The sequence below is a fragment of the Gymnoscopelus microlampas genome (genome assembly GCF_963454915.1).
Source record: "Gymnoscopelus microlampas genome assembly, chromosome: 9".
Classification (NCBI taxonomy): Eukaryota; Metazoa; Chordata; class Actinopteri; order Myctophiformes; family Myctophidae; genus Gymnoscopelus; species Gymnoscopelus microlampas.
The window spans coordinates 17288074-17314281 of NC_139946.1; the positions used below are offsets into that span (position 1 = coordinate 17288074).

Consider the following 26208-nt stretch of genomic DNA (forward strand, 5'->3'; position numbering starts at 1 on the left):
TAGTGTGGACCTATTATAGTGAAGATATAGTTGAAAATGGGTGAAGTGCTCCTTTAAGTTGTCAAACTTCACCACGTAACGGAAGACACCTTAAGGTGCTTGTACACGGCACTATTTGGTCTTATTACCTGTCACACTGTGTGACGTGCAAAAGGTAAAATAATCGCGATAATCCACCTTGTCAGCCTGTGCGAGATGATTTGAGTCTACCTGTCACATTGTGCCACAAAACTACAACCTACATCTGCTGAGATACGTCCAGAAATCTAAACAGAAAAGAAAAGAAAAGGAGGAAAAGTGGAGCATGGGTTGGAAATTCTCCAAAGGGAGCTGATCATTTTTTTTTTTTTTTTCACAAGACGGCACGTAGATAGGAATTACTAGCCTGTGATTTAACACACGAAACCTACAAAATTTGCCGCAGTAATTATTCTGGTTAACAGTAGCAGTTTCTGCCAACACAGTTTTAACATGTTGGCAGCCGTAATAACAGCCTGAAAATCAACACAGTATAAGTCACACCAGACAGGTTGATAATCACTCGTATAGATGCTGGGTCAAGGGCAGGCAGCATGCACCATGGTGGATTCGAACCCCTAGACTCTGAGGCGGTGTACAGGTACTTTACCCATGCGCCACCTGAACCGAAACGACCTTCGGGCTATATGTAACAATCTCTCTAATCACAAAGTGGTCCTTCCCTGCCACCACACACACACACACATTTCTGTTCACCCTTTTTGTTCTCCTTTCCGCTCGTCTCTTCCTTTATTCCGTCTCTGTATTTCCCCCTCGTCCTTCATTCATCCAGGGCCCACGGCAAAAGTCATTTTCCCACACTTCAGTCACAGAGACGGAAAGGCTTCCCCCGTTGAGAGACAGCTGGAGAGAGTGAGACTGGCACATCAGTCAGCGAGCGCTGACAGCCCTGATCCTCTGTCACATCTGTCACAGCAGGGGGCACATGGCGGTGTGTGTGCCCAGGTGCATGTTGTTTGTGGGCATGGATGGATGATGGATGTGGCAGTGTTTGTGTATGTACTTGTATTAGTATACTTGTGGCAAGGCAAAATGTCCCCACAAGTATAGTAGAATTTGAGAAATTGTGGGGACCATTTTCTGGGAGAGAAAATTGTTTTAAAAGATGTCTTAGAGTTTTTTTTTGGCTTACAAAGATTCAGGTTGGGGTTAGTTTTTTTTTTTAACAAATTATTATATTATCATTAAAATCTGAATGTTTTGCCAATTATTTGGGGGTCCAATTGCAATACCCTCGCGGCCAACCAGCGGTCCCCGGCCCACAGGCTGAGAATCACTGATATATTCTATTCTTTGGACCATCTGAGCCCCTCTTTTGCAGCAGACCAAAGCAGACCAGCACAGATGACAGCAGTATTAGGCTTCCAGGATATGATCTCTTGAAGCCTCTGCTTCTGTCAGAGAATTATAATTTTCGGCTATTCAAAAATAGCCAATCTATTTTCGAAAGATTGTGACAAATTTGGAAAGATTTTAGTACTTTTACTTTGCTACTGTAAGTATATTTGGATGCAAGTACTTTTGTTCTTCACTCAAGTACAATTTTGAATACAGGACTTTTACTTCATACAGAATTTTTTATATTGTGGTATTGCTACTTTTACAAAGAAAAAGTACTTCTCCCACCTGTAGTTTTTACAGTTTTCTCTCCTGGTAATCTCAGGTCTGGGTCACTAAGCCCCTTAGGATCAACTCAGACTCAGGTGCCGTGTTTATGCTGTCACACACATCCCCCTGTGGTTACCACGGAGACTAAAATGGACAAAGACTAAAGTGTGCAGGGAACAACCAACACACACTCTGCCCTCTCGAGATCCCAGCGGGGAGCCGTCAGCTGTCAAAGTTTGCCAGACAATTCTTCCACAAAAAGAAAACAAACAAAATAACACAGTATTTTCTTGATCTCTGAAAAGGTTCAAGTACAATCGGTGGGACGTGATTGCAATAATAAATGCTGCAGGCTAATATTACTTCATCAGAGCATATACACAGATACTATCATCGTTATTATTGTCAGCATCTCCTCTCACTTCTCTCGACTAAAGGTGATTTAAAAACGAGCATGAAGGTACTGACCTGCCCCCTTGGTCACCACCAGCTTGGGTTTGCTGCGGGCTCCGTCACCCTTGGTGGTGTACGCTGCCACCGTGATGGAATAGGTGGTGTCTGGCTTGAGCCCGCCGATGACCATTTCCTGTAGCGGACAGGAGGTAGGGAGGAAACAGGGGAAGAAGAGTGGGGGGGAAAAACGTGTCAAAACAGGACTTAAAGAGAGCTCTTTTACTTTTACTAAGCCACTTCCTTTAATGTAACTTTCCCATCTAGGTCAAAACATCCCCTCGCCCTTCTCTGGTAATTTATACAAGCAGCATGCTTTTAAAATTCAACATTACCCTTTCACGTTATTGGACAGCATTCCATTAAGTTATGATAAATCTTCAGAGATGACAAGACAGTATTGGTGGGAGTGAGGGGGCGGTGTGCAGGCAGGGTAAATGTAAGCTTGATTTATACTTAGTTTCGCGCACCAATGACAGCCGATCTGCAAGCTCACAACACGTAGCAGGTGGGACATGTTGTGAGCTTGCAGATCGGCTATCTTTGGTGCACGACACTCACGCGCGACTAAGTGTAAATCAGGCTTAAATGCAAAGTGGCCTCTTCTTCCGTTCACTGAATCGCTCGCCAAGCCGACGAATTAACTGATGGATGCCGGCTTCCGTGTGAGACCTCATTGGGACATTAACTTTGCCTGGAGTCCACTTTCTAAAAGTGGAAGAAGCTCCGGATCAATTCTAATGAATCTTTCAAGAGGAGCATCCTCTAAATGATTTTTCCTTTTTTTACAGGCTGGTCGGCATTAGCGATGGGAGAGGTCAATGAAGGTAGATGAGCTTTAAGTGCCGTCTCTGGTGGGATTCACGTCATGCGGGTGCACGTGGGTTTTGGGATGTGTGTGTGGTTGTGTGTGTGTGCATGGGGGTGGGTGGGGGACAAACAAACCAGCAAATGACATTTACTGAGGTTTAAAAGGTTGAGTTATAGTCAGAGGTGTATCGAGGCAGCCATTTGAGGTTTTAGGGTTCTTAGACCGAGCTGCTGGACAATTATCGTAACTAGCGTCTTAAGCTTAGGACCCGGAGAACAACAAAAGATGCGATGTATTTGGAAGCTGGAGGAAGAGATGTCGTAAATCACAATCTAAAGCCCAGTCCACGCCAGTGATTTGCAATGCAATGAGTTGCAACTTGTAACCACTTGCAACGGAATTCCCGAAACTGCGCTGACCTGCAACGGGGCTATTCAGACCCCTGCAATTTCTCGTATTGCATCGCAAATCATTGGTGTGGACTGGCCTTTAAAAAACACAAAAGCATAGCGAAAAACAAAATAAAAAAGTGACCACAGCAAAATCAAAAACCAAAAATATTCACGTCACAGCACAAGACAAGCAGACACACCACAGCAACACACTCACACGCACGCATCCACACGCACACACACGCACACGCACACACACACACACACACACACACACACACACACACACACACACACACACACACACAGAGCACATGTAGCGTTAAGCATTCCAGAACAGCAGGGTAAGTGGATATTGCATCAGCCGACATTTTGCAGCAGTGTGCATGGAGGCGGCAGCATTAAGCATTGGCAATTACAGTACAGAAGTCTGTGTCCTTGGTGATGGTGATGTGCACATCACTAGTGGAGCAGGAGAATTGTTTAACCTCAGAGATGGAAGCAGACCAACCTCTGAACCCATCTGTTATCCACACTTGTCCATCAAATGGTGGGGAAGGGTATGATGTAAGCTCAGTAGAGCTGGCTTGATGCAATACCCACTATTATAGATATCCCCCCAACCCCCCGCCGCTACGCAAAAGCACTCAGGCGAAAACTCTGTACTCACATATTCAGCTGTATCGTCCGTTTCCCACTGCCCCCCGCCCCCCGCCAAAGAGCAGAGGAGCAGAGCGCAGCAGGAGAGAGCGTTTTGGTTTTAGGAGAAGGAAAAAGAAAAGAGAAGGGAAGAAACAGCAGTGTGAGAGAGGGAGTAAAAAAGAAGACGGGAGAGAGGCCCGTCGCGGTAGCGGAGGTGAGCAAGCGCCGAGGCGCTATCAGAAGCAGGTCACTGGTCATTTTTCACAAATTCACACGCCTGGCAGCCATTTTGCTCTTATGGCCGCTAAGAGTGAAATGGTCACCGTGCTGTGAATACAGTCAGCTTGTATTGAGAAGCAGCTTGGGGCTTATGTTAAGGGAACAGATATGACTGAAGGGATTAGGGGCCGTGTCCACATAGAACGCCTTTTGAGTTGGCAGCACCAGTCTTCCATGTATTTCTATGGTAAAGACGTGTTGGTGCTGACGCCCGCCATTTTTTGGTGCAGGGCCCTGGGCTCTTCAAGCTGGAAACAGTTTAACTTTTGGAAAGGAGCGCCGGTCATTTGATCCTGCTGGTTGTATGTGACAAACCGATAACTTAACAACCCAACGTTGAATCATTACTACAACCACTTCCATGTGTACATTGTTTCATCTAAGCTATTTGTGCTAATAACGCATTAACAGGGCGTTTGAGCAGTGAACACCTGAATGGTTGATAGTTTTGAACAGTGCGGGAATCGAGCTGTGTGCAAACACTATGGACATGATATCCAAAGCGCTCCTTAGCTGAAAAGGCATTCTCTGTGGATACGGCCCATCAAGTCTGTGTTTTAAAGCTAGTTTTGTGTGCAGGCCTGGTGGTTCTCAAAGTGGGGTCCTTGAGAGGGGTTCCAGGGGGTCCCCAGCAACACGAGGACCAGTTTAAACCACTTAACCCCCGTATTTCCGATATTCTTTATCCTGTTTTAAAGTTTTCACCTACTGTATAATGGCATGGCCAAAATATTAATGCCAGTTGAAAGTGATAATAATATCAATGAGAGAATGTGTACAAATAACTATTCAGATCATAGGTTTCACTCTCTCCACCTACTGTACAGTACAGACAGTTATAGAATGATGTACTAAATCTAATCTATCAACAAAAAATCTCTTATGGGGGTCTCCTCTGGCTTAATGCATATAGCTTTGGGGGTCCTTGACAGGAACATGTTTGAGAACCACTGGCGTACTGCAGCTAAGAGAGCATCAACTCCACATCAAAGGAAGTTTTAAAGCAAAACTCCAGCGAGGCCACAGCCAGCGACAGCTGACGTCTAAACTCTTAACGCAAATACAAGGAGCGTAATAACATCACGCTCTTAGAACGCCGATCTTGAACTACTGTAGCATGTATTCTATTTCAGTGACATTTAATTACCTTGTGCTTGCTCGTGTACGTTTAGAAGCACATTTCTTTGCCTAGCGCTTATGCATCATAATTCAAGGGACATGGGAATATTCACTACATCTATTGTCTGGGTTGCTGACCCTTGCACTTCTTTTGATTGCTTGCATATGATGTTGCCGATGTAGGAATTTAAGCTTGTTTTGCTGCTTGTGCTCAATTTTTAAGTCGCTCGGGATAATAGCTGAATAGCTGAATGCCTAAACTCAAAGTAAATTCAACATGGGTGGCGTTCGTTCGCCCACAACAGACCATTATCATGTGCAAGAAATACAGTACACTGCGATTCATTTCAGCCATGAATGTGTCTGTCGCATTGCGTACTGATGTTTTCCTTTCATTTTTCTTTTTTTTGCGTTCTGTTTGCCCCTATTTTCTTCAAGGCTGTAATTTCCATGTGGATGATTGCTGGCGCACAAAAAAGGAGAACACACACTTTGGCTGTGTTCCTCTGATATTGTGTTGACAGAGGTTTTGTCAGAAGAAAGTGGGGGGAGTCCATTGTACAGGCTTCTATTATAATTCTAGCTGTCAGAGGAGGCAAGATTTTTTTGTGAAATGCCTTCATACCAATTTCACTTCTCCCCCTGGATGCAGAATACTATAATCAGCATTTTTTTTGGAGTCTTTGTGCTTGATACCAAGCAGTACAATCAAGCATTTGGTGGCAGAGGTTGCCATGATGCCAGAGCCTCGACATTCCTAATAAAAGGCAGGCGGGGAGGACAGCAGAAAGGGGCCAGAGTGAAGTTTTGATTACAGCTCTTGTTGGGGTCCGAGGGAAGAGAAGATTGCAGTGTTATGAAATGAAATCCAACTGGGGAAAGCATCCGTATTGCCTCCCATGTTCCCATATCTTACAGACATATTTTCACAGCCCCTGATAAAGCAAAAAGAGGCAAGTGTGCATTTGCAGTTTGCGTGTGAGCAAAAATTGTTTGTACAAATACCTTTTCCGTTTATGTGTTGGCAGGGCTGTTGCAAGTCTCTGCCATTGTGGTACGGTAAAACTCAGGAGAAATGCTAATCTTGTGATGATTAATCTAATAAAATCAGTAATGCAATCATTCTAATGAGCCTGCCCTCCGCCAATCCCTTCCTATCCTTCTTTCCTGTATTTTATTTATTTCTGCATTTATTTCATGGCTACTGCAATGCTTCAGTTTCCCTTCAGAGGACAAATAAAGTCTACCTAAATTAATATAATCTGATTTAATCATTGTGGTCCATGAGCATTATTTGACTACTGGGTGAATATGTACAGTATTATAACAACTACAGTATGTCAAATCCGTTGGCTTCGTAGAAACATTTATCCCTGACATGGACTGCTAGCCTGCACCTAAAAATACTCCAAATGGGTCAAAGGTTTATCCCACTTACAAAAAAGTAAGCAGGAGTTGCACTAGAATGGGATTTCTTTTTTAAATCATAAATGCCACACTAGGAGGTTGAGCTATGCTGTTTGACACTAGCACGGGTGTGCTGATCTACGGCACAATATCTCAGTGCCAATATCTCATGTTATAGCACTCCCTCTTGTGTATTATAGTTTAATTAAAACACAACCATATGGTAACTCAGAGTAAAATAACACTGCAGAGAAATGTAGTGTGTTCGATTAGCTATGATTTTCATAATGTTCTGACATTAATGGGATCCAATGGCTCCCTCGAACATCTAAAAGCCTACAGTATGCTTAGGAAAATGGTTTGGCAGTAATGTCAAGTTACGGACCACAGGTTGGGAATTGCTACACTGTAGACCAGTGGTTCTCAAAGTGGGGTCCAAGGACCCCCAGGGGTCGTTGAGGGGGTTCCGGGGGGTCCCCAGCTAAATGTGTTAATACAGCATCACAATAATTTGAACTCCTTTATCCATATTTTAACATTGGCTATTCAAAATAGCAGATATAAAAGCTCACAGCTTGTACTATTTTTGAACATTTTTGAAAAATCTTGAAAGCATTTGATTTTTTTTTAACAGGAATCTTCTCTTGTGAAAATGAACATTCTGCATAATGAATACTTTCTCCTTTTGGTGCTTAAAGTATAATTTGATGCCAAAACTTTTGTTCTTTTACTCAAGTACATTTTGAATAACAGACTTTTACTTGTAACAGAGTATTTTTTTACAATGTTGTATTGATACTTTTACTTCATTAAAACATTTGAGTACTTTTTACACCACTGGTCCTTGGCACGAAAAGAGAACCCCTGCTGTAAACCATAGGTGCGTCTCATAATAAAAACGAGGACGGGTGGCGAGGTGAGATGGGTGTTATAATGTACCTGTGCGTCGGCCAGCATGACGTCCTTGATGAGGGGCAGGCCGCGGGACTCTCCGTTCTCCACGCGCACGTAGTGCACCTGGTAGCCCCGGATCTGGCCGTGCTGCTTGCCCGGGGTCAGCGACCTCCACAGGACCTTCAGAGCCGTGGAGTTCAGCACCTCCACCTCCACGCGCCTCGGAGGAGCTCCCGGAACTGTGTGGGTGGGTCACGAAACGTAATGTTTAGGTCAGTGGTTCTCTCCCCTCCCTTTTAACCCTATCCCCCCAGCTATAGTTAATTTCATTTTTTTTATAGATTTTGTATTTCATTTTATTTAAAAAAAAATCTTTATTGCTTTTAATTTTGTAATATTGATTTCGCTTTCTTTGCCAATGTATTGTACTAAAATGTGATTTCATTCTTGGTTATTTAACAAATTGGTTTGCATGTTTACCTGTTTTATGTTGTATTGAGTACTAGTGTCGGTGGTGTTTTGTGATTGTTTGTTACGTGTGTGTGCGTGTGTGTATAAAACATGTTGGAAACATTCAATACAAATATTTGAATAATAATAGGTCAGTGGTTCTCAAAGTGCGTTCCGGGGACCCCCGGAACGCACTCATGGAGGTCCCAGGGGGCCCCCGAGCAAAATGTGTTAATATACCAATCAAAATCGGTTTAACCGCTTTAACCCTAATATGTACATCTGCTATATGGAAAATAGCCGATCTACCAGCTCACAAAGTGTTTCGATGCGACACTTTGTGAGCTTGTAGATCTGCTATTCCCCCCCCCCCCCCCCAACAAAAAAAACGTAAGATCTCAGAATCCATAGTTTTGTTCTCTTAATTCCGACGTTATATGTCAGAATTTTGCGGGGGGGAAACAAGCGCCCACAAGCACACACACACACACACACGCACACGCACACGCACACACACACACACACACACACACACACACACACCCCATCAAATCAGGCTGAAGGGCAAGAGTGATAGACAAACCCATAAACACAAGAAAACAACAATCACAGACATACACGCCTCCATGATTGCCCAGAGAAAAGAATTATCCTCTCTCCCCTTCCCATCTTCCTCCATCTCTATGTAGGAGATTTGTTTTCCTTTCTTTCCTGATTGATGAAGCTCGCACAAAACAAAATTCACCCACCGATTTACGCCTATATTACCTGTGACGTGAAAATAAAACTGATTCTGATTCTAAGTTTGTTGTTTATGTTTACCTGGTATCCTATAGTTTAAATGTACAAATTGCTATTTCGATAATTATATTATTGTTTCGACTGATGCTAGGTTCTTGGTTTCCCTGGGATCCTAGTTTTTACTGAGGTAAGACACTGTCTCTCTGCATTTGATGTATACGTATGTGACTACCTTGCTTATTGTACTGTACTGATCTCCCCTCTCTCCTGCCCTCCCTTTCTTTCCTTCAGCCTGTCTGTCTGTGTGCAGTGCAGTACAGGTAGGTCTCCCTCCATCACCGTGAGCTCTTGTCACTCTCATAAGGACAGGTCTTCACCCCACTCCCAGACACATTGTGAGAGACACCTCTCTCATAACCTCAATAAAAAAAAACAGTAACCCAGAGGGCTTTGAAGATGCGCTCGATCCTGGTCGGAAGGTCACCGGCTTGAAACCGGGTGGGGGAGATTGTGTTTGAGAGGAGACACGTGACATAAAATAAAATGAAAACCTGGGTCCTTCCCTGAACCACAGCAATGAGATGGCTGCAGCCTGACCTCTAGCTGCTCCACTGGAGCTGCTGGGAGGTATAATATGGAATGTAGTGGACTGTAGTGGACAGCTCCCGGGTGTGGGTGTGTTCAATGAGTATGAACATGTAATGCAGCGTTTTTATGAGTGAAAAGCAAATAGTTATTTACAGTAAATGTAGTTATTTAGTCCCAAGCTCTCGTTAATACTTTTCATTGGTTAACTTTGTATAAGACCCACTACTGGCACAATTAACCACTTTCGCTTTAATTTCTCTCACATCTAGAGTTTGGGCCATGATGCGGCCTTCACACCTACCGATCTACAAGGTCATGATGTCATTTTTGAAAGCTTGGATCCCGGGGAAACACCAAAGTTCTCTTTCGTGTCTAAAGCTTAAGGAGTTTAGGAACCCCTGCTGTAATGTGTCAAGTCTACTCCACTTTGATCACGTTGCACGTCTAATTAATTTAAAAAAAACATAATTCTTTCCCATCTTTTCCTCGACTGCTCTGATTGCTTTGCCTCGGCACTTAGTACATTTGTTACATCGATCAACTGGGTCTGTATCGCGTTGCTTGTAATGTTGGTTTTTAAAGTGATTGTAACGGCTGGTCGCGTTTATTACACAAGTCCCTCATGGTAACTAAGCTAGTCGCTACGGTGTTCTCCTGAATAGTAGGATACTATTAAAAGCCTACAGAGAACATGGGAGGAGGTGCACCACACACACGGCGGCGACAGCGGCTATAAATTGCACGAGGTTGGCTGGGTTTTAATAGTGACACGCTAGATTTCCCCAGGGTGATATCTACTGTTGGATGCTCTTATTTCATCTCACAAGGCTGGAAGTGCTTGATTTGAAGAGTGGGTATTAAATGTGTGTAAGTGTCTGTGGGACACTGTCAATCTCGGTGATGTATGCTTGTAAAGTACATACACCGTTAGAGACACACACACACACACACACACACACACACACACACACACACACACACACACACACACACACACACACACACACACACACACACACACACACACACACACACACACACACACACACACACACGTTTGTAATGCTACGTACTCGTGAGGACATCAACATTTTTAGGACAATTTTCAAATGTATTTTTAACGCTAAAGCCCCATAATAGTAACGCCAGACAGACAGACAGACAGACAGACAGACAGACAGACAGACAGACAGACAGACAGACAGACAGACAGACAGACAGACAGACAGACAGACAGACAGACAGACAGACAGACAGACACACACACACACACACACACACACACACACACACACACACGTACGATGCACATACAAAGAAGGACACACCTGTAAATATCTGTCTATATCTGCTTGTTATGATATATAAAATGACATGCGGACACAAACAAACGCTAAACGGTTCTCTCTGTCATCAATCTCTGTTGCAGTCCAATAAGATGTATTGTACACCATTACACACACACACACACACACACACACACACACACACACACACAGCGTTTAAGAAGCACCGGGCGTATCTATTATTAGGATTAGGACAGTGAGTGAGTGGGGACCACCTACCGTCCTCGTCGGTGCGGCACAGCAGCGACTCGCTCTCGGGCCCGGGCCCCACCTGGGTGAAGGCGGCCACGGTCACCCGGTACTGGGTCCACTTCTCCAGCCTCTGGAGCAGCACCTGCTGTTCTGTGGCCGGGACGGACGGCGGCTCCTCTGCCTCGCCGGCGCCGGCCGCGCCGGCCTCCCCTCCCGGAGGCGGCTGCTCCCCCGCCGCCGCCACCACCACCACCTGGTGGCGCACGGTGTACCCCGCCAGGGCGCCGTTCTGGCCCTCCACAGGCGGGGGGCGCCAACTTACCAGCAGAGTGGTGGAGCTGGAACTGCTGCACTTAATGTCTTGAGGGGGGGCTGAGGGCTCTGGGAGGGGGGGAGGGGGGGGCGGGGGGCAAGGCAAGCAGGTAGAGAGGGGGGAGGGAGGGAGGGGAGGGGGGTAGGATGGGGGGAGGAATGGGTGGGGGGAGGATGGGAAGGAAAAGGAAGGGAAGGGGGGTTGAAAAACAAAAAAACAAAAAAAGATGGGAGAGATAAAGAAAATGATAAAACGGAAAAGTTTCAACTTAAAAAAGAAGAAAACAATGAGAACGTACGGAAAATGGAACAAAAGGTACGAAATGAGCTCAACATGAAGTACAAACTAAATTACAAATTAAAAAAACAGAATCTGGCAAATGTCAACGGAAAAGACTTCAAAAAGGACAATGACACAGGTGTTTGTAATAATGAAGCAAGATGGCCGAGATGCAGGGCTAACTCAACACTGTATAGGCCTGTTTAGCAAATACAAAACTACCAAATGGGCCCTTTGTATGCTCTCAAGAGTTATAGGGGTCCTTGCAATTAATAATGGTGCTATAAAGCACTCCCCATCCAGTACTAAGGAAGACTCTAAAACATTCACTAGTTGCAAACATTTAATTATTGTCATACTAAAGTAGCAAAAATAGCTGATCTACAAGCTAGATCTGCTCTTTTTGCTCTTTTTTGTGTAAAAATATACTGAATTAACAAAAGCTTGTGACTAAATAATAATTACATTGGATCCATTGGAACACAGGTTCTTTTTTTTTCATTTTCTGAAAAGTAGTTTTTGGATCCCACCAGACTTTTAAAAATGTTTTTACCGGTTTTGGATTTCCGCCCGACAGTGACAATATGCTCTATATAGCTACGAGAGAAAAACACTTTTTCATACCCATCTTTAGAGATACCGGAGCTAAAAAGAAGTTCTACTTCTCAGCGTGAACAAGAAGGAAAGCTTCAGTGGGCCTATTTTGATTTGTAGTATAAAAGCTTTCCAACACAGTGGCTGGGGTTTTCTTTTTAAAATGCGGGAGCACTTCTTCCAACACATATTAAAAACTACACATCTGTGAACTTTCTAAATCACACTCCTCAAAAAGCCTCTACTTTCTAATCTGAGCCAAGGCTCTTACAGCTTGGACTCACTCGCCTGAGAGAGAGAGAGAGAGAGAGAGAGAGAGAGAGAGAGAGAGAGAGAGAGAGAGAGAGCGCGTGCTAGCTCTGTGCAAGGGAGTGATAAAATGTTCCACTGCTCATCCAGAGTTTGGTATTATACGGATAAAAGCACATGTATGAGAAGATTTCTATTCAAGTCGAACTCTCTCTCTGTCTCTTCCAATACTCCTCGTGCGAGTATAAAATAATTTCCCCAACCATCTTGCGGTTTCGAGCCAAGTTCATTATTACATTCGCATCTGTGATGTACAGTATTATTGCTGAAATAATTGGACACAAAAGGAAATCATACCAAGACAAACATAAAATGCATAATAGCATTCAACGAAACCCGGGAGCAGAAGTGAAAATGAAAACCCATAGAGACAACAAGAACAGAACTGAACAGAAACACGGCATGTTTTCATTCCAAAACAACAGGGCTGGAGACATAAATGATAAATTGAGGCAGTGGCGGCTGGAAAAAATGAATTTGTCTTTTAACCCAGGTGACTCGAAAAAAAAAAAAAAAAGAAACAAAGAAAACAACACAAAAACAGTTAGGGTTCCAAAATGACAACTCATAAAAAACATGAAGAAGAAAAAACAGGCTACTAAGCATAAACGGGAAAACAACATTTAACTTTTAAAAAAGGAAAAGAAAAAACATAACTGAAAAAGCTCACAAGTAACTGACTACCTCATACGTACCTGGCTTCCACATACACTAACTGTTTAAGACTTTCTTACCAGCAGCACCTGACTGTGGAGTGAGTTCCACTCCACAGTCAGTGAGCAGCAACACTTTCCATCCAAGCTTGTCACAGATTTCAGTTCTGAACCTTATTATATCCCCGTTTTACCAATTGCCAATTAACACCTTTAACCACTTGAACCTGAGGTCCTGCGTGCCTATTCTGGGCGGGGAACATTCCCCCCAAAAATAGCCGATCTACAGGCTCACAATGCATCACAAACACGACGCATTGTGAGCCTGTAGATCGGTCCGTTTCACTAAGACAAGAGGGTTTAAGTGGTTATCTTACTGGTGGAGCTGTCCTGGTTTTGGACACGTTGTCGTGAGGTTGGGGGAGGGAGAATGTTGGGCTCTGTGCTGGAACCAAAGGACTGTCTTATTCTCTCGTATCTTTGGGGGGGCAGGAGGGTCCACAGGCCTGTGAGAGGCAGGAAGCTACTGGGGGGGGAAAACCTACTCCCGTGACCTCCTCTCGCTTTCTTCCTTGGACCAAATGTTTTTCTTTCCTTGTTTCACTATCGTTTTATTTTTTAATAAATCCCATTCCATAGCTCTGTGTATCACAGCGTTTTGAAAGAAAAACACAAGAACACGGCGCAGTAACAACACTGTGTTGTGTTGCCAGTTTCATAAAAGGTTAATGATTCTGACTGACTGCGTCGTCCTTTTGGGAAGGAGAACAAAACAACGACGGCGACAAAATGACATATAAAGATGAAATTAAAAGCAGATTTCTAGCCATCAGAGAGCATCCTTTGCGTCTTAAGATATATAGGACTGACTGTTCTGGCACACGGCAAATGGGACAGGACCACATGCCCCCAGCCCTTCTTCTCTGTGTCCAATGGGCTTATTTACTTACGGTCTTACTGGATTTCTGAGCCTTTCAGCTTCTTTTTCCTCTGCTCATATTGTATTCCACGTCAAGAGTGATTGCTCAGTTCTCCATCATTGTGCAGTAGGGAAGGCCGTTGGATCTGACAGGGGTCTGGCTATCGCTCCGTGCAGACCCCTCATGCCTGATAAAGGCTTAAAGACAGCAGGGCCAGCTAGGCCAGCGCCAGCGGCTTTGGTAAAACTGCATATCCCATGAAGACCGGTGGAGGGATTATAAATACTAGAACTATATGCCGACAAAAGAGGAGACTTGACTAATGCCTCGCCGGAGGCTCTTTTGAAGTCTCTGAAAAAGAGTTTCTGAATGCTACAGTATCTGACAAATAATTAGTCATGTTTGTATTGATACCAGCCCCGACCCCCACCCGCCCCCATATTTGACTTTTAAGTCTATTGTCATGTTAAAGGGAAGCTCTCTACGAAGTGTGCTGTGTTGAAACGCACACTGGTGTACTGTACCTAATCATTGTGAATACCTTCAAATGCATGTGGCATGGCTTTAAGGTTGCATACAGCACTGAGGAAGGTAAACCGTGTGAACCCTAGTGTCCCCATCTGGGGAAAACATAACGGTGAAAACAGCACGTCTAGAAGCTTGGAGATCAGCTATTTTGGCGAGGATATTTAGTGTAGAGTGAAAACAGGAGGGGGCCTAGTATAGAGCCGTGGGGGACTCCTGTCAACTAAGCATATAGGGGTTTAAGTTATTAAATATATTGTGATGTGAAGGCAAAGTCTTGGCACAAGGCCTCCTGTGTTAAATACATGGCGGTGTACCTAATGATTATGAATACCTTCAAATGAAAATGTCATGGATTTAGATACAGCGTTGAGGAAGGTTAAGCTACAACGGGTCATTCGCTCCATGTCAGACACAGATTGCCTAGTGCTTTTTACTATCGGGGTTAAAACTGTGTGTTTGTGTCATTTCCATCACCAATGACGAACCACGGGACACTGGTATTTGTGGATCATTAGAGGAATTAATCCGCTCCATTATGGCAAATGTCCATCCCGGTGCTAAACAGGACTAAAATATTCTAATACATCTAAAAACCCTTGCATGCAATTACAGTAAGTGGGGGGCTAAAATGCTTGTTTGGCTAAATACAGCGGATTTAGAATCTGCCACTTTAATTTGAGAGATAACACTCGACTGGAATGCCGGCGGCTCAAAGGTAGAATCTAAATGTGTAACAAAGCCCGACAATCCAGGGGGCTCGGCCCCCGGAGCTCATCGGCAATGCGTGAAATGATTTCTGAGGCTATGAAATGGGATTCTTATCTGCCGTTCTAGGGCCACTGCAGTCCCCGCACTGCAAAAAAACTCCCACTAAATGCCCAATCCTAACCAGGGTCCATCTCGTTGTCCTCCTCCCTGTTGATGCTTGGGACGGAGACAGAGCCTGGGAGACTTTTTTTTTTTTTTTAACCAGCTCTCTGGATGTGGACCCTCTGCCGCGGGCTGTGTCTGAACCGGGTCTCTCACAAAAAAAACATTGTCTGAACCTGGACTGACTAGAGGAGGCATATCCCAGGAGGCGCTGTTTCTGAATGGGGGTCACTGCTACCAATTACGGCCGGACAAGCTAAATGCTTCTCACCCTTTACTAATAAGGGACCGAAGAGGTCTTATAAAAATGGATCGAGGTTGCTGCCGAGTTCAGTTAGGCATCACGAGCAAGGACGTCTCAGGGGGCAAGGTGGAGAGAATTATGTTGAGTCTGAACTGTCCACTGGTCTTATTCTAGTATATTAACCTAGGTATAGTGTATACTATAAATACTGTTGGCGCTTAATGAAAATCTCCCTAGAACACAATGTACGTAAATACAAATGTGCTTAATTTCAGTTCATTTACTGTAACAATATTGACCCATGTTTTACACTCTCTGGAGTTAAATCACCACTCAAGACTTTAGCAGTGTAAGCGGTCTTTGCACTTGGGAGAGATTTTCATCAAGCAATAATACAGTATTGATTGTGTACACACCATACCTTTTCCATACGTCAACACGCTGTTTCTCAACATCTATTTCTCAACATCTGTTTCTCAAGCGTCGGGTCTGTAACTCTGAGAGTGTACAAATGGAACCAAATGGACCTGTGAGGGTCCATTTGGTTCCATTCGTACACTCTCAGAGATTCGTACACTCTCAGAGTTAAATGAACAGTTACAGACCCGAAATTGTTCTTTTGAAACCAGTACATTAACAGACAGATCGATATTGACAGTACATGTACAGTATTTTACATTGTACATGTGCCTGGTTTTCTAGAGGAGCCTCGGCAACGTGATCCCCATGACAACAGCCTCCGGGAGATGCCACGATGGCTGAACACACACACTTCCAACGCTCTGTGAACAGGTTTTTCTTTTTCTTTTCTTTTTGCACCAGAGATAATGTAGAGTAAAGTAAACAGTAGACAATTATACCGTCTATCTTTCATTTGACTCCACAAGGGCTCTCCAGGCTGCCAGATAACGTAACATAACATAAGGCTCAAATGCATCCAAGGCCCTGAAAATGGTTTACGTAGTTACGCTAACCACTTTGAACCTGGCTGGCATCTCTATTTTGGGCATGTCATTATAGGTGAAAATGTAAAAAATAATATAAAAAGAAGAATTGCGAAAATAGCAGATTCACAAGCTCACAACGTGTCGCAATTTAAGTAAATAGGGCAGGGCTTAAGTGTATCTTTTTTCCAGCTCAGTGGTCCCCAACCCTTTCTGGACGAAAGCGTTGGCTGCACACCCATCTGACCACTTAAATCTGACCATCTGACCAGTTAAGTGGTCAGACCGGTTGGGCCACGTGCATTTTCAGAGCATTTTTATGTTAATGACCAATCAATTGATTGTGTTCTAGCTTGGATTAAAGGAGCTAATGTAGTATACTTTAAGTTCCTGTTGATCGTTATCACAGGTTTTAAATAAGAAATACCTTGAGTTTTTTATTTATTTTTATTTTTATGAATTTTATAATATCAAATTATTGTTATTATTAGGGTTCTGATTTGTTTGGCAATTATTTGGGGGTCCCACTCGCAATATCCTCACAGCCCACTAGTGGGCCCCGGTGGCCCACAGGTTGGGACTCGCTGTCCTAAGCTAAAACATTTTGTGACACCACCACAGCTGTTTGTGAGAGGAGCTTTTTAACAAACATATTTGACCCGAGTTGAAATGCTGGGTGCGTATCATTTTGTGTCTGTTCCTGTGGCCCTCCTCCCTTTTCCTTCGCACATTATTAATGTTCAAATATATCAGCGTGAGGGCAGCTGGCCCAGTCATGCAGCTGGTAAATAAGGCTTCCTCATTACACTGGAAGCCTCCGTATGAGTGAGAGATTGCGTTTGCTTGCGGGTGTGTGCTTATGTGCTTGTGCTTGTGTGTGTGTGTGTGTGTGTGTGTGTGTGTGTGTGTGTGTGTGTGTGTGTGTGTGTGTGTGTGTGTGTGTGTGTGTGTGTGTGTGTGTGAGTGTGAGTGTGTGTGTGTGTGTGTGTGTGTGTGTGTGTGTGTGTGTGTGTACTTGTATTACTGTAGTTGTGAGGACCAAAATGGCCCCACCAGTATGGTAGAATAGACATTTTGAGGACAAATTTACAAGAGAAATGCTTTATGGTATAACTTTGTTTTGGGGGAGTTATGCTTACGATTAGGAAGAGATGGAAGGGCATTTGGAGTTATGTCTGATTTGTACTTAATTGCACTCTGGTATCGCGCAAAAAGATAGTGAATCTACAAGCATGTCCTCACGAGTACAGCAATACAAACGTGAGTTTGTGTGCGCGCGAGCGTGTGTGTCAATCTCATGTTGCCCCTCTCCAATGAGGTGTGTGTTTTTAATGATGGTCTCTGGCAGTGTCACAACAAGGTAATTGGATTCTTAGCTTACAGAGGCGCTGGAATATTCCGGGGCAGATCTGCCGACGAGGACCTGCAGTCAAATGCCTGTCCCTCATACTACATGTAATCCAAATAGGTGTCGATTAGATTTGTGTCGTACGAAGGGGCCACCCTCACGCGCACATTTTGGATTCCCGTTCCAAATTCAATTGTTGCTCGAGTACTGCACATATGATGCTGTCTTTGACCACATTGGGGCGAACAATTGCTGATCTTACAAACTCACTATAAGCTTGTAGATGATAGATAGATCTGCAACTTTCAGGGGCGGAATCTGGTGTAGAGGGGGAAAAAGGAGAGGGCCTGACATCTAGTCACCAAAGTACATACAGTACAGTCGGGTAGATTTAAGTGGTGAAGCTGATAGGCCTTTCAGTGGGGGGCCTTGTGCTTATGGCTCTACACACTAATGGACTTAGCTCGGTGTGTGTTTTTCCTAAGAAAAGACAGGCAGTTTCTATTGCCTGTGCTGCACGGCACCCGAAAAGACACTTAACCTGAGCCCTGTGTTTCACACAGAGCTCCATCGACTCACAGAGACGTCTGGTGGGAAAGCTGTTATTCCTGCTGAAACCACAGACATGTCAGATTAATATTTTACAGCGTCATGTAGAGAGAGCCTCCTGGCACGCTATTATTCAATTCTCTGATGGGACGTCTTTCTTTTCTGGGGTTTTTTTTCTTGGTGAACAGACATGTATTGAAGGTTGTCAAGATGTACTGGCATCGGGGTCATTCTCAGGTCATTGCAAAGTAGGGCTAAGAAAATGTATTATTTTCTCAAAATGTATTATTTTCTTAGCGATTATTTACTATACCGTACGATTAGCGCGTATTTTCTATATTATACAATATTAAAATGTTTATACATTAACAAATCAATGAACCACTCAGGCGTTATTTTTCACTCCCTTATGTCCTGCAACACTTTGTGAGCTTGTAGATCTGCTATTTTCACTACTTTATCATTTCATCGACACATTTTCTTTACACATTTAAAAAAATATATATTTTTATGACATGCCCAAAATAGGGATAGATTATTAATTGAATATTTTATTAGGCTATCATTTATAGATGATTTATTTATATTATAACCCTATTGCTAAGGGTCACGGCAGACTGGAGACCCCTGGCCTGCACCAAAAAAAACAACAACAATAAAAACAACCACTTACCTCCATGGGATCCAAAAGATCAAGTTATGATAGTTTGTGATGTGTTGTGTGTCATGTGTGGTAGGGGGACAGTTGATTTTTGTTTGTCTTATTGTGTCTAGCCCTAAGTCTGTCATTGTTCTAACCCACTGTTTCTCAACGTCCGGTCCAGGGCCCACCAGGGGTCCAAATGGACCCTTACAGGTCTGTAACTCTGAGAGCATACAGAATTTGTACACTCTCAGAGTTAAATTAACACTGGGGTCCCAAAGATCCCCATTGTACACTCGTGGGAGCGGACACTCCCAAGAGTGTACGTACAGACCAGTAATTGTCCTTTTGGATCTCTGGTGGTCCTCCTGGACCACCAGCCAACGTTGAGAACCTCAGCGGTGAGAGGTTAGGGTTAGGGTGGGCAGCCAATAGCAACAAGCTACAGTTTTTTGTGGTGTGAGATATTCGAAGAAGCAGTATAGGTATGCTGCTCGTGTGAAATCTCAGAAAACTAATGTTAAGAAACAAAAAACTCGGCTAACTCAAAAACCTTTTCTCGAAAGACTCAACAGAAAAAGGGGAGGAAGAGGACAGAAAAGGTGATGTCAAGCCATTCCAAGGAGAGCTTTTTTGTTCCGTCTCGCAAGGGAACAAGTGACGAGAGAGAGAGAGTGAAAGAGAGAGAGAAAGAGAGAGAGAGAGAGAGAGAGAGAGAGGGAGAGAGAGAGATAGATAGATGGGAAGGTACAGTGGAAGTAGAGAGGAAGGTGTATCCGATCCAATCCACCTGCCGCTTCCAGTTCAGTAAAACAACGCAAAAGAGGAGGGTAAGGGGACTCACAAATACACGTTAACAGTGGAAGATGTGCACGTACACCCAAGACACGCCAAGACAGAGATGAGGAGGGAGGGACAGGGGTTGTGGGAGGGAGGGAGGGAGGTCTGATGGACATATAGGTTGGTTTCATGCCTTGAGCATACAAAGTTCAGAGGGGTGGAGGAGTTGCATGATTCTCAACAGCACCCCCGGTGGACGGGGAGGGGGGGGGTAATGTCGCATGCAACTGGTGCTCTCTTCAGTGACTCGGCACTGTCTGTGAAGCTCTCCTCCAGCGATAACAAAAACAAAACAAAACAAACAGAGAATTGTGAAGTTTGTTCAAAAAAACGGCCTGGTTAGGTTGCGGCCCAGCAGGTTTGCACGGACAGAAACAGAAAATGTGTTAAAAGGTATTCTCCTCACACTGCCCCGCCGTGGCTTTCTACCCATGTCCGTCGACTCCTGCCGGATCAAATGTCCTTTGCTTTCTAAAGCCTCTCCAATCTACCAGAGGAGGACAGACATTTCAGCGCTTACCCCAAGAATATTGTGTTCAGATCCATCCCTAATCCAGGACAATCTGTAGCTACCTTAATATGTTTGATGAAGATGTTTCTGATCGCAGTGTTGACCTTAAAGCAGGGGTCTGTACACTGTGGTGTGGTGCATCCTCTGGGGGACATCAGGAGAGGAGTGCATTTCATACCGTCAGCTCCACACTAGTCCCTCCTCGGCTCATGTCGGATTTGTTAAGCCAACTGTGCTCTACTCTCCTACTCTGAGCTATGATGTCAGGGTTATTTTTAGCCCTGTGTGTTTAAATAATTTAGTTGTGTTCCTGCCATATCTGAAAAAAAGTAAATTGTTACTGTTCTGATCTGCTGCTGGGACTATAGCCTGGTTTATGCTTGGGCGCGTGCCGGTGTTGTACACCGAGAATGGCCAATCTACAAGCTCACCACACGTCACGCTAGCTTGTAGATTGGCTATTTTCGGTGTGCAACACAACGAGCAACCAAATATATAAATCAGCCATAATATAACTACCTTGGGTGGTTGTCCGACCCATGTACCCCACCCAACCTCCCAAACCGTCTCTTCTGTGGTGTTCGGCAGAAAGCCACGGCAGTCACAGAGGTAAAAGGGATTTTTTTTTGTGTCTCATGTGTCACGTGTGAGAAAAGTGCACTTGCTGTTGACAAAAGGAAAAGGAAAATCTGAACAGAAGTGAACGGGAGAGGTATAAAGAAGCTGACAAATTTGTCCGTCCGCAAAGACTCAATTTGTCTGACACGGTACGGTGCGCCCATTCAGAGTAGAGGTTAAAGAATATATATACTATTAAAATAGAGGGTAAAAGGTTATAAGCCACCATAGTCCGACAGGTTGAATTGAATTTGCTGATTGAATTTAACCTCTTATCACCCATTGTATATGCAATAATATACCATGGGTGATAAGAGTATATTTTCATGAGGGCAGAAAATAACAAATTGACATCTTGAGCTCTTGCAGGGAGAAAAAAATATAATCAATATCAATCAACTCCAAAAATATGAAACATGTTTGTTTTTTTTCAGCCATGGGATCAGCGACACGGCAATTGAAGAAAGACAAGTCATTACACAGCTCTGCAAATAGTCTGAATCAGCTTTGAACCCTGAGTATGTCTGAACAAAACACGATCACAAGTTCAAAGGTGTTGACATCTCAAGTAAAAAAACAACAACGTTAGAGCCTGGAGTCGGAAAAAGAAAGATTCACATCCTCATTAGATTCCACACAAACATGTCATGAAGAAGACATTGAACCACTTCATCATCACTGAACGCCAAACCAACCAATGTTCCCTGCAGAGGGATCAGCAGGAGAGGAGAGGAAATAAAGGGGCTACATACTGGCTTGCAAGGTCTTCTGGGATACGTCGTTGGTGTAGGCTCCCGTGCCTCTGTTGGAGATGGCGGCCAGAGAGAAGATGTATTCTGTGTTGGGACGCAGTCCCTCCACCACGAAGGATGACGTGGGGCCAAATTTCTTTTGCTGTTGTTGAGCGGAGGAGGAAGAAGAGGGGTGTGGTGACATCACTGTGATAAACCACTTTAAACCCATACGTTGTTGAGCGGAGTCCCTCAGGGATCTATACTAGTGACTTATCTGTTTTCACTCTACATTCAAAATCTTGCTGCTGCTTTGCTTTACTGGGAGTCAAATGTTGACTCCCAGGTTAGCGAACAGCTTCATCTAGTGGAAACCCACTGAAAACACACAACTCGTCATACTCGTCAATGGCAGTTTGAGCCTCGGGCCAATTGACGAGTGTACTCGTCAGTGGCAGTCAATGAGTTAAAAGTATGAACAAGAGCTTGTGACAAAATAATAACTTTACTGGATCCATTGGAACATGGGTTCATTTCTCCATTTCCTGGAAAGTAACGGTTTTGGACATAAAAGGTTTCCATCCGACAGTGACGTTACTTTTTTATCACGAAAAGTTGTTGTGTTGTGTGTGATCTTACCTGGTCACCATGACCAGCCTCTTTGTAGCGCAGTACATAGTTAATGATCCCTTCCTTCTCATAGGCCGGTTCCCAGGTCAGCTCAACACTGGTGTCGGACACAGCGCCCACCAGGAACTTGGTTGGCTGACCAGGAACTGGAAAGACATGAAACAGACATGAAACAAGACATGGAAACACTCAACCCCATTACAATTTACAATTTAGCCGTTTAGCAGACGCTCTTAATCCAGAGCAATTACAATAAGCAAGGTTAACACATACATCAAATGCAGAGAGACAGTGTAGTGCCTCAGTAATCTAGTATCAGTATAATATCAAAAAACAAATGATTCTTTAAAATTGAAACTATACAAACTATAGGATACCAGGGTCAACAAATGAACCTGGCATCTGTCTAAATTACATTTATCTTTGCATAAGACTGCATGGTCGTCAAGGCTAGGGCAAGTAAGGTGGAGTCTGAAGAGGTGAGTCTTCAGATTAAGGCGGAAAATTGGGAGTGAGTCTGCAGTTCTAACTGCAATGGGTAGTTTGTTCCACAGTTTGGGAGCCAGAAGGGAGAAGAGTCTGTGACGTGTGGAGCGTTATTGCGGATGTCTTATGGAAAGTTCTGACAGCTTACAGCTGACAGCCCTGTGTTAGCTGATCTGAGTGAGTGTAAAGTGAATGAAAGTAAAGTGAACAAATTCCCTCATGAGAAAAACAAGGGCTATAAAATTTGTTTCCAACGTAATAAAACAAATTCCCTGACATTCTCTAAATCTTTTCCCACAAAGGTACAGTAAACCTCACAGGGTAAAGTTTTCAAAAGCATGTACTTTTGAATTGATTTGATTTATTGAAGAAAAGAAACAATAACCTTGACAATAAAGCGTAACTAATAAGATACATTTTTGAGGAAAATGCACAACAAAGTCTAGGACTTATTTCCATTGTGGTCCTCAACATAAAAACATGACAAATGCTCTCAAGTACAATAAATAAAGTCAATTTTAGATGCATTATTTATTTTATAATTAAATATTTTTTAGCTTTTTACCCCTTTTTGTTCTCCCCAATTTAGTTCTTATGCCAGTTGACTCCACCCCACACACATTTATGTGTGTTGCTGTTGTATCCTACTGACTCACCTGCCAGTGAGGAGCCCCCACCGGGAGGACGTGGAGCCTTCGTCCTACTCCTCCCGTCCCCGCTGGCAGGTGGGGTTCCCTCCCCCGAACAAGGGCCAATATTGTGTTCGTATTGACTCTTGACAAAGCCAGATGCACCGTGGTGAATAATATACATTTCTGTGGATAAAAACCATCAATCAAAACCTCACCTCCTTGCAGCACTTTGACATGGATGGGCTCGGAGAACGGCCCGTCTCCCACAGAGGTGAAGGCCAGCACTTTGATGGTGTAGGTCTCTGACGCCACCAGGCTCTGGATGGTGGTGATGATGCTGTCCTGGACGTTGTGGATCTGCCACGAGCTCATGGGCTGCGAGTCGTCCATGGTGTAGTAGACCCGGTAGCCCTTGATCTGCCCGTTGGGCTCCTCCGGCTCCTCCCAGCGCACCATCATGGTGTTGGACGATATGATGCGCGCCTGGATGTTCCGCGGCGGGCTGGCGGGCGCCTGCTCGCCCGTGCGCGCCTCCGCGGGCTCGCTGGGGGGTCCCTGGCCGATGGTGTTGAAGGCCGAGATGCGGATCTCGTACTCGGTGTTGGGGTAGAGGCCGCCGATGCTGTAGCGCGTGGTGGTGATGCCGTCCATGGTCTCGAACTTGCTGTCGGGAGACTTGGCGCGGTACTGGATGATGTAGTGGGACACCGGGTCGGGGTTGCCGGAATCCCAGGTGATGGTGACACTGGTGGCGGTGGTCTCGGTCACCACCGGCGTGCCAGGGGGCTTGGGAAGAGCTGAGGGAAAGGAAGGGTTGATCTCTCAATTGATATTATTCACTGTTTTTACACCATTAATTCCTTTTATGTTAAGTGTGTGCAATGTATGTTGTTATGGTGTTGGCCACAGAAGAAATTTCCACAAAAATGGACAACAAAGTAATGCCAAATTAATACTTTTTTGCTGCAATGGTGAGAAATCTATGGAGAAAAATATTAGGAAATCCCATCAAATTGACACAAATCACTATTCGGCCTTGAAGTATATAGGGCTTTAAGTGGTTAACATTGGTGTCATGAACAGCAGCCCTTGCGCGGCACGCAGCTCTTACATTTGACGGTGATCTGTGCCACGGCTTCGATGATGCCCAGGCTGCTCATGGCCACGCACGTGTAGTTGGCCGACTCACGGACGGTGCTGAGCTCCAGGACGTTGCGGCCCACGGGCATCTCGTCCTCCGGGGTCAGGTCTTCCCCGTTGAGCGTCCACTTGACGTACGGCATGGGCGAGCCCACTGCCACGCACGTTATGTTGACGCTGCCGCCGGGCATGATCTCCTGACTGGTCGGGGGGATGGAGAAACGAGGAGGCACTCGCCGCACTGGGAGGAGGACGGCATGAGGAAGCAAAGAGGAACCAGAAGAGGGAGTGGGGGGAGGGGTGAGGGTGGGGTTGGGTGTCATGGGAGTCAAAAAAAGAGAGGAGAGAAGAGGAAGAAGAAGAAGTAACAGGACAGGCCGATGAGAATTTTCCCCTTTACAAGGAAATACTTAACATCTACAGAAAGGATCAACGTGGTAAAAAAAAAAGTCAACTGAAAAAAGCAAAATTAAAGGAACTTTTAAAGGACTTTTAAAAAAATATATAAAATATAAAAAATATACAAATAATATGAAGGAACTAAACTAACAGAACTGCTTCAACAACAATATAGATTGACAGTAAAGCAACGATTCATAGCAACAAGGTTCCATTGACCAATATTTGACCCATCACAGCACAATTAAAGACACAAAAATCTATTATGAGTTTCTCATCTTCGTAAACTGAGCTGCTGAAGATGCTAACTGAACTAAAAACAGCCTAACCATGGACCGCCAGGTGTGAGCGAGAGTGATAAGGGCCATGTGATATACTGCTATCACATGAGGCCTGCAACGTAAGGCAACCTGAGACTTCCTGCCCTCTCTCCGCCACTCATGGCAGATCAGGAAGTAGGCCGTGATAGGCTCCTCCTCCCGCGGCACAGGAAGTATAGGGTTACTCTGTACTGTTGAAACCACCACTAGGGGGCGTCTCCGTCCCGCTAGCGTGTGGGTGTGTGTGGCTTTCTTTGCTCTGCCCTTCTACTTGCCTAGGCTAATCGCTAAAGATGAGAAACTTTAATGAGATTTTTGTGGTTTAGGGTAGATCCACTGGACAAAGCCTTTTTAAGATCTGACACGGTTCCATTGATAGATGCAGCTATCAGTTTCACAGACAGCATGCATAATAGACCGAGGTAAAATAAACTCAAGGAGTAAAAATAAATAAAATGGTAACAAAACCAGATATAAAAGATTGAGATAAAATGCATAGAGGAATATAACTGAAGGGTCGCTAGCATGCCCAGACAAAAAGACGATTGGAGAAGAAAGGAGAAAATACGAGATACAAGGACAGGAGCACCTCAGAAAAAGGGGTAGAGAGAAAGGGAACAGAGATAAAGAGGGTGAGAGAGGAGGAGGAGAGAGAAAGAGGGGGTTGGGTGGGAGAAGGGGTAGGGGACGGGGTCACCCACTTCAGTGCTGCATGTGTAAACTTTTTTTTCCGTTATTTTTAATTATTG

At 44.3% G+C, this 26208-nt stretch overlaps 1 protein-coding gene across 3 annotated transcripts in view; it reads right to left on the reverse strand.

The window, feature by feature from the left end:
- Positions 1–26208, reverse strand: part of ptprsa (protein tyrosine phosphatase receptor type Sa) — a 281342-nt gene that overhangs the window by 82550 nt on the left and 172584 nt on the right. For all 3 annotated transcript variants that reach the window (XM_084067853.1, XM_084067854.1, XM_084067852.1), the window contains exons 7-13: positions 24712–24981; positions 23816–24397; positions 22492–22628; positions 21874–22015; positions 10986–11339; positions 7687–7880; positions 2116–2233 (exon numbers count right to left, since the gene is read on the reverse strand). In XM_084067853.1, the coding sequence (XP_083923979.1) occupies positions 2116–2233; positions 7687–7880; positions 10986–11339; positions 21874–22015; positions 22492–22628; positions 23816–24397; positions 24712–24981 (1797 nt within the window). The remainder of the gene's footprint in view (positions 1–2115; positions 2234–7686; positions 7881–10985; positions 11340–21873; positions 22016–22491; positions 22629–23815; positions 24398–24711; positions 24982–26208) is intronic.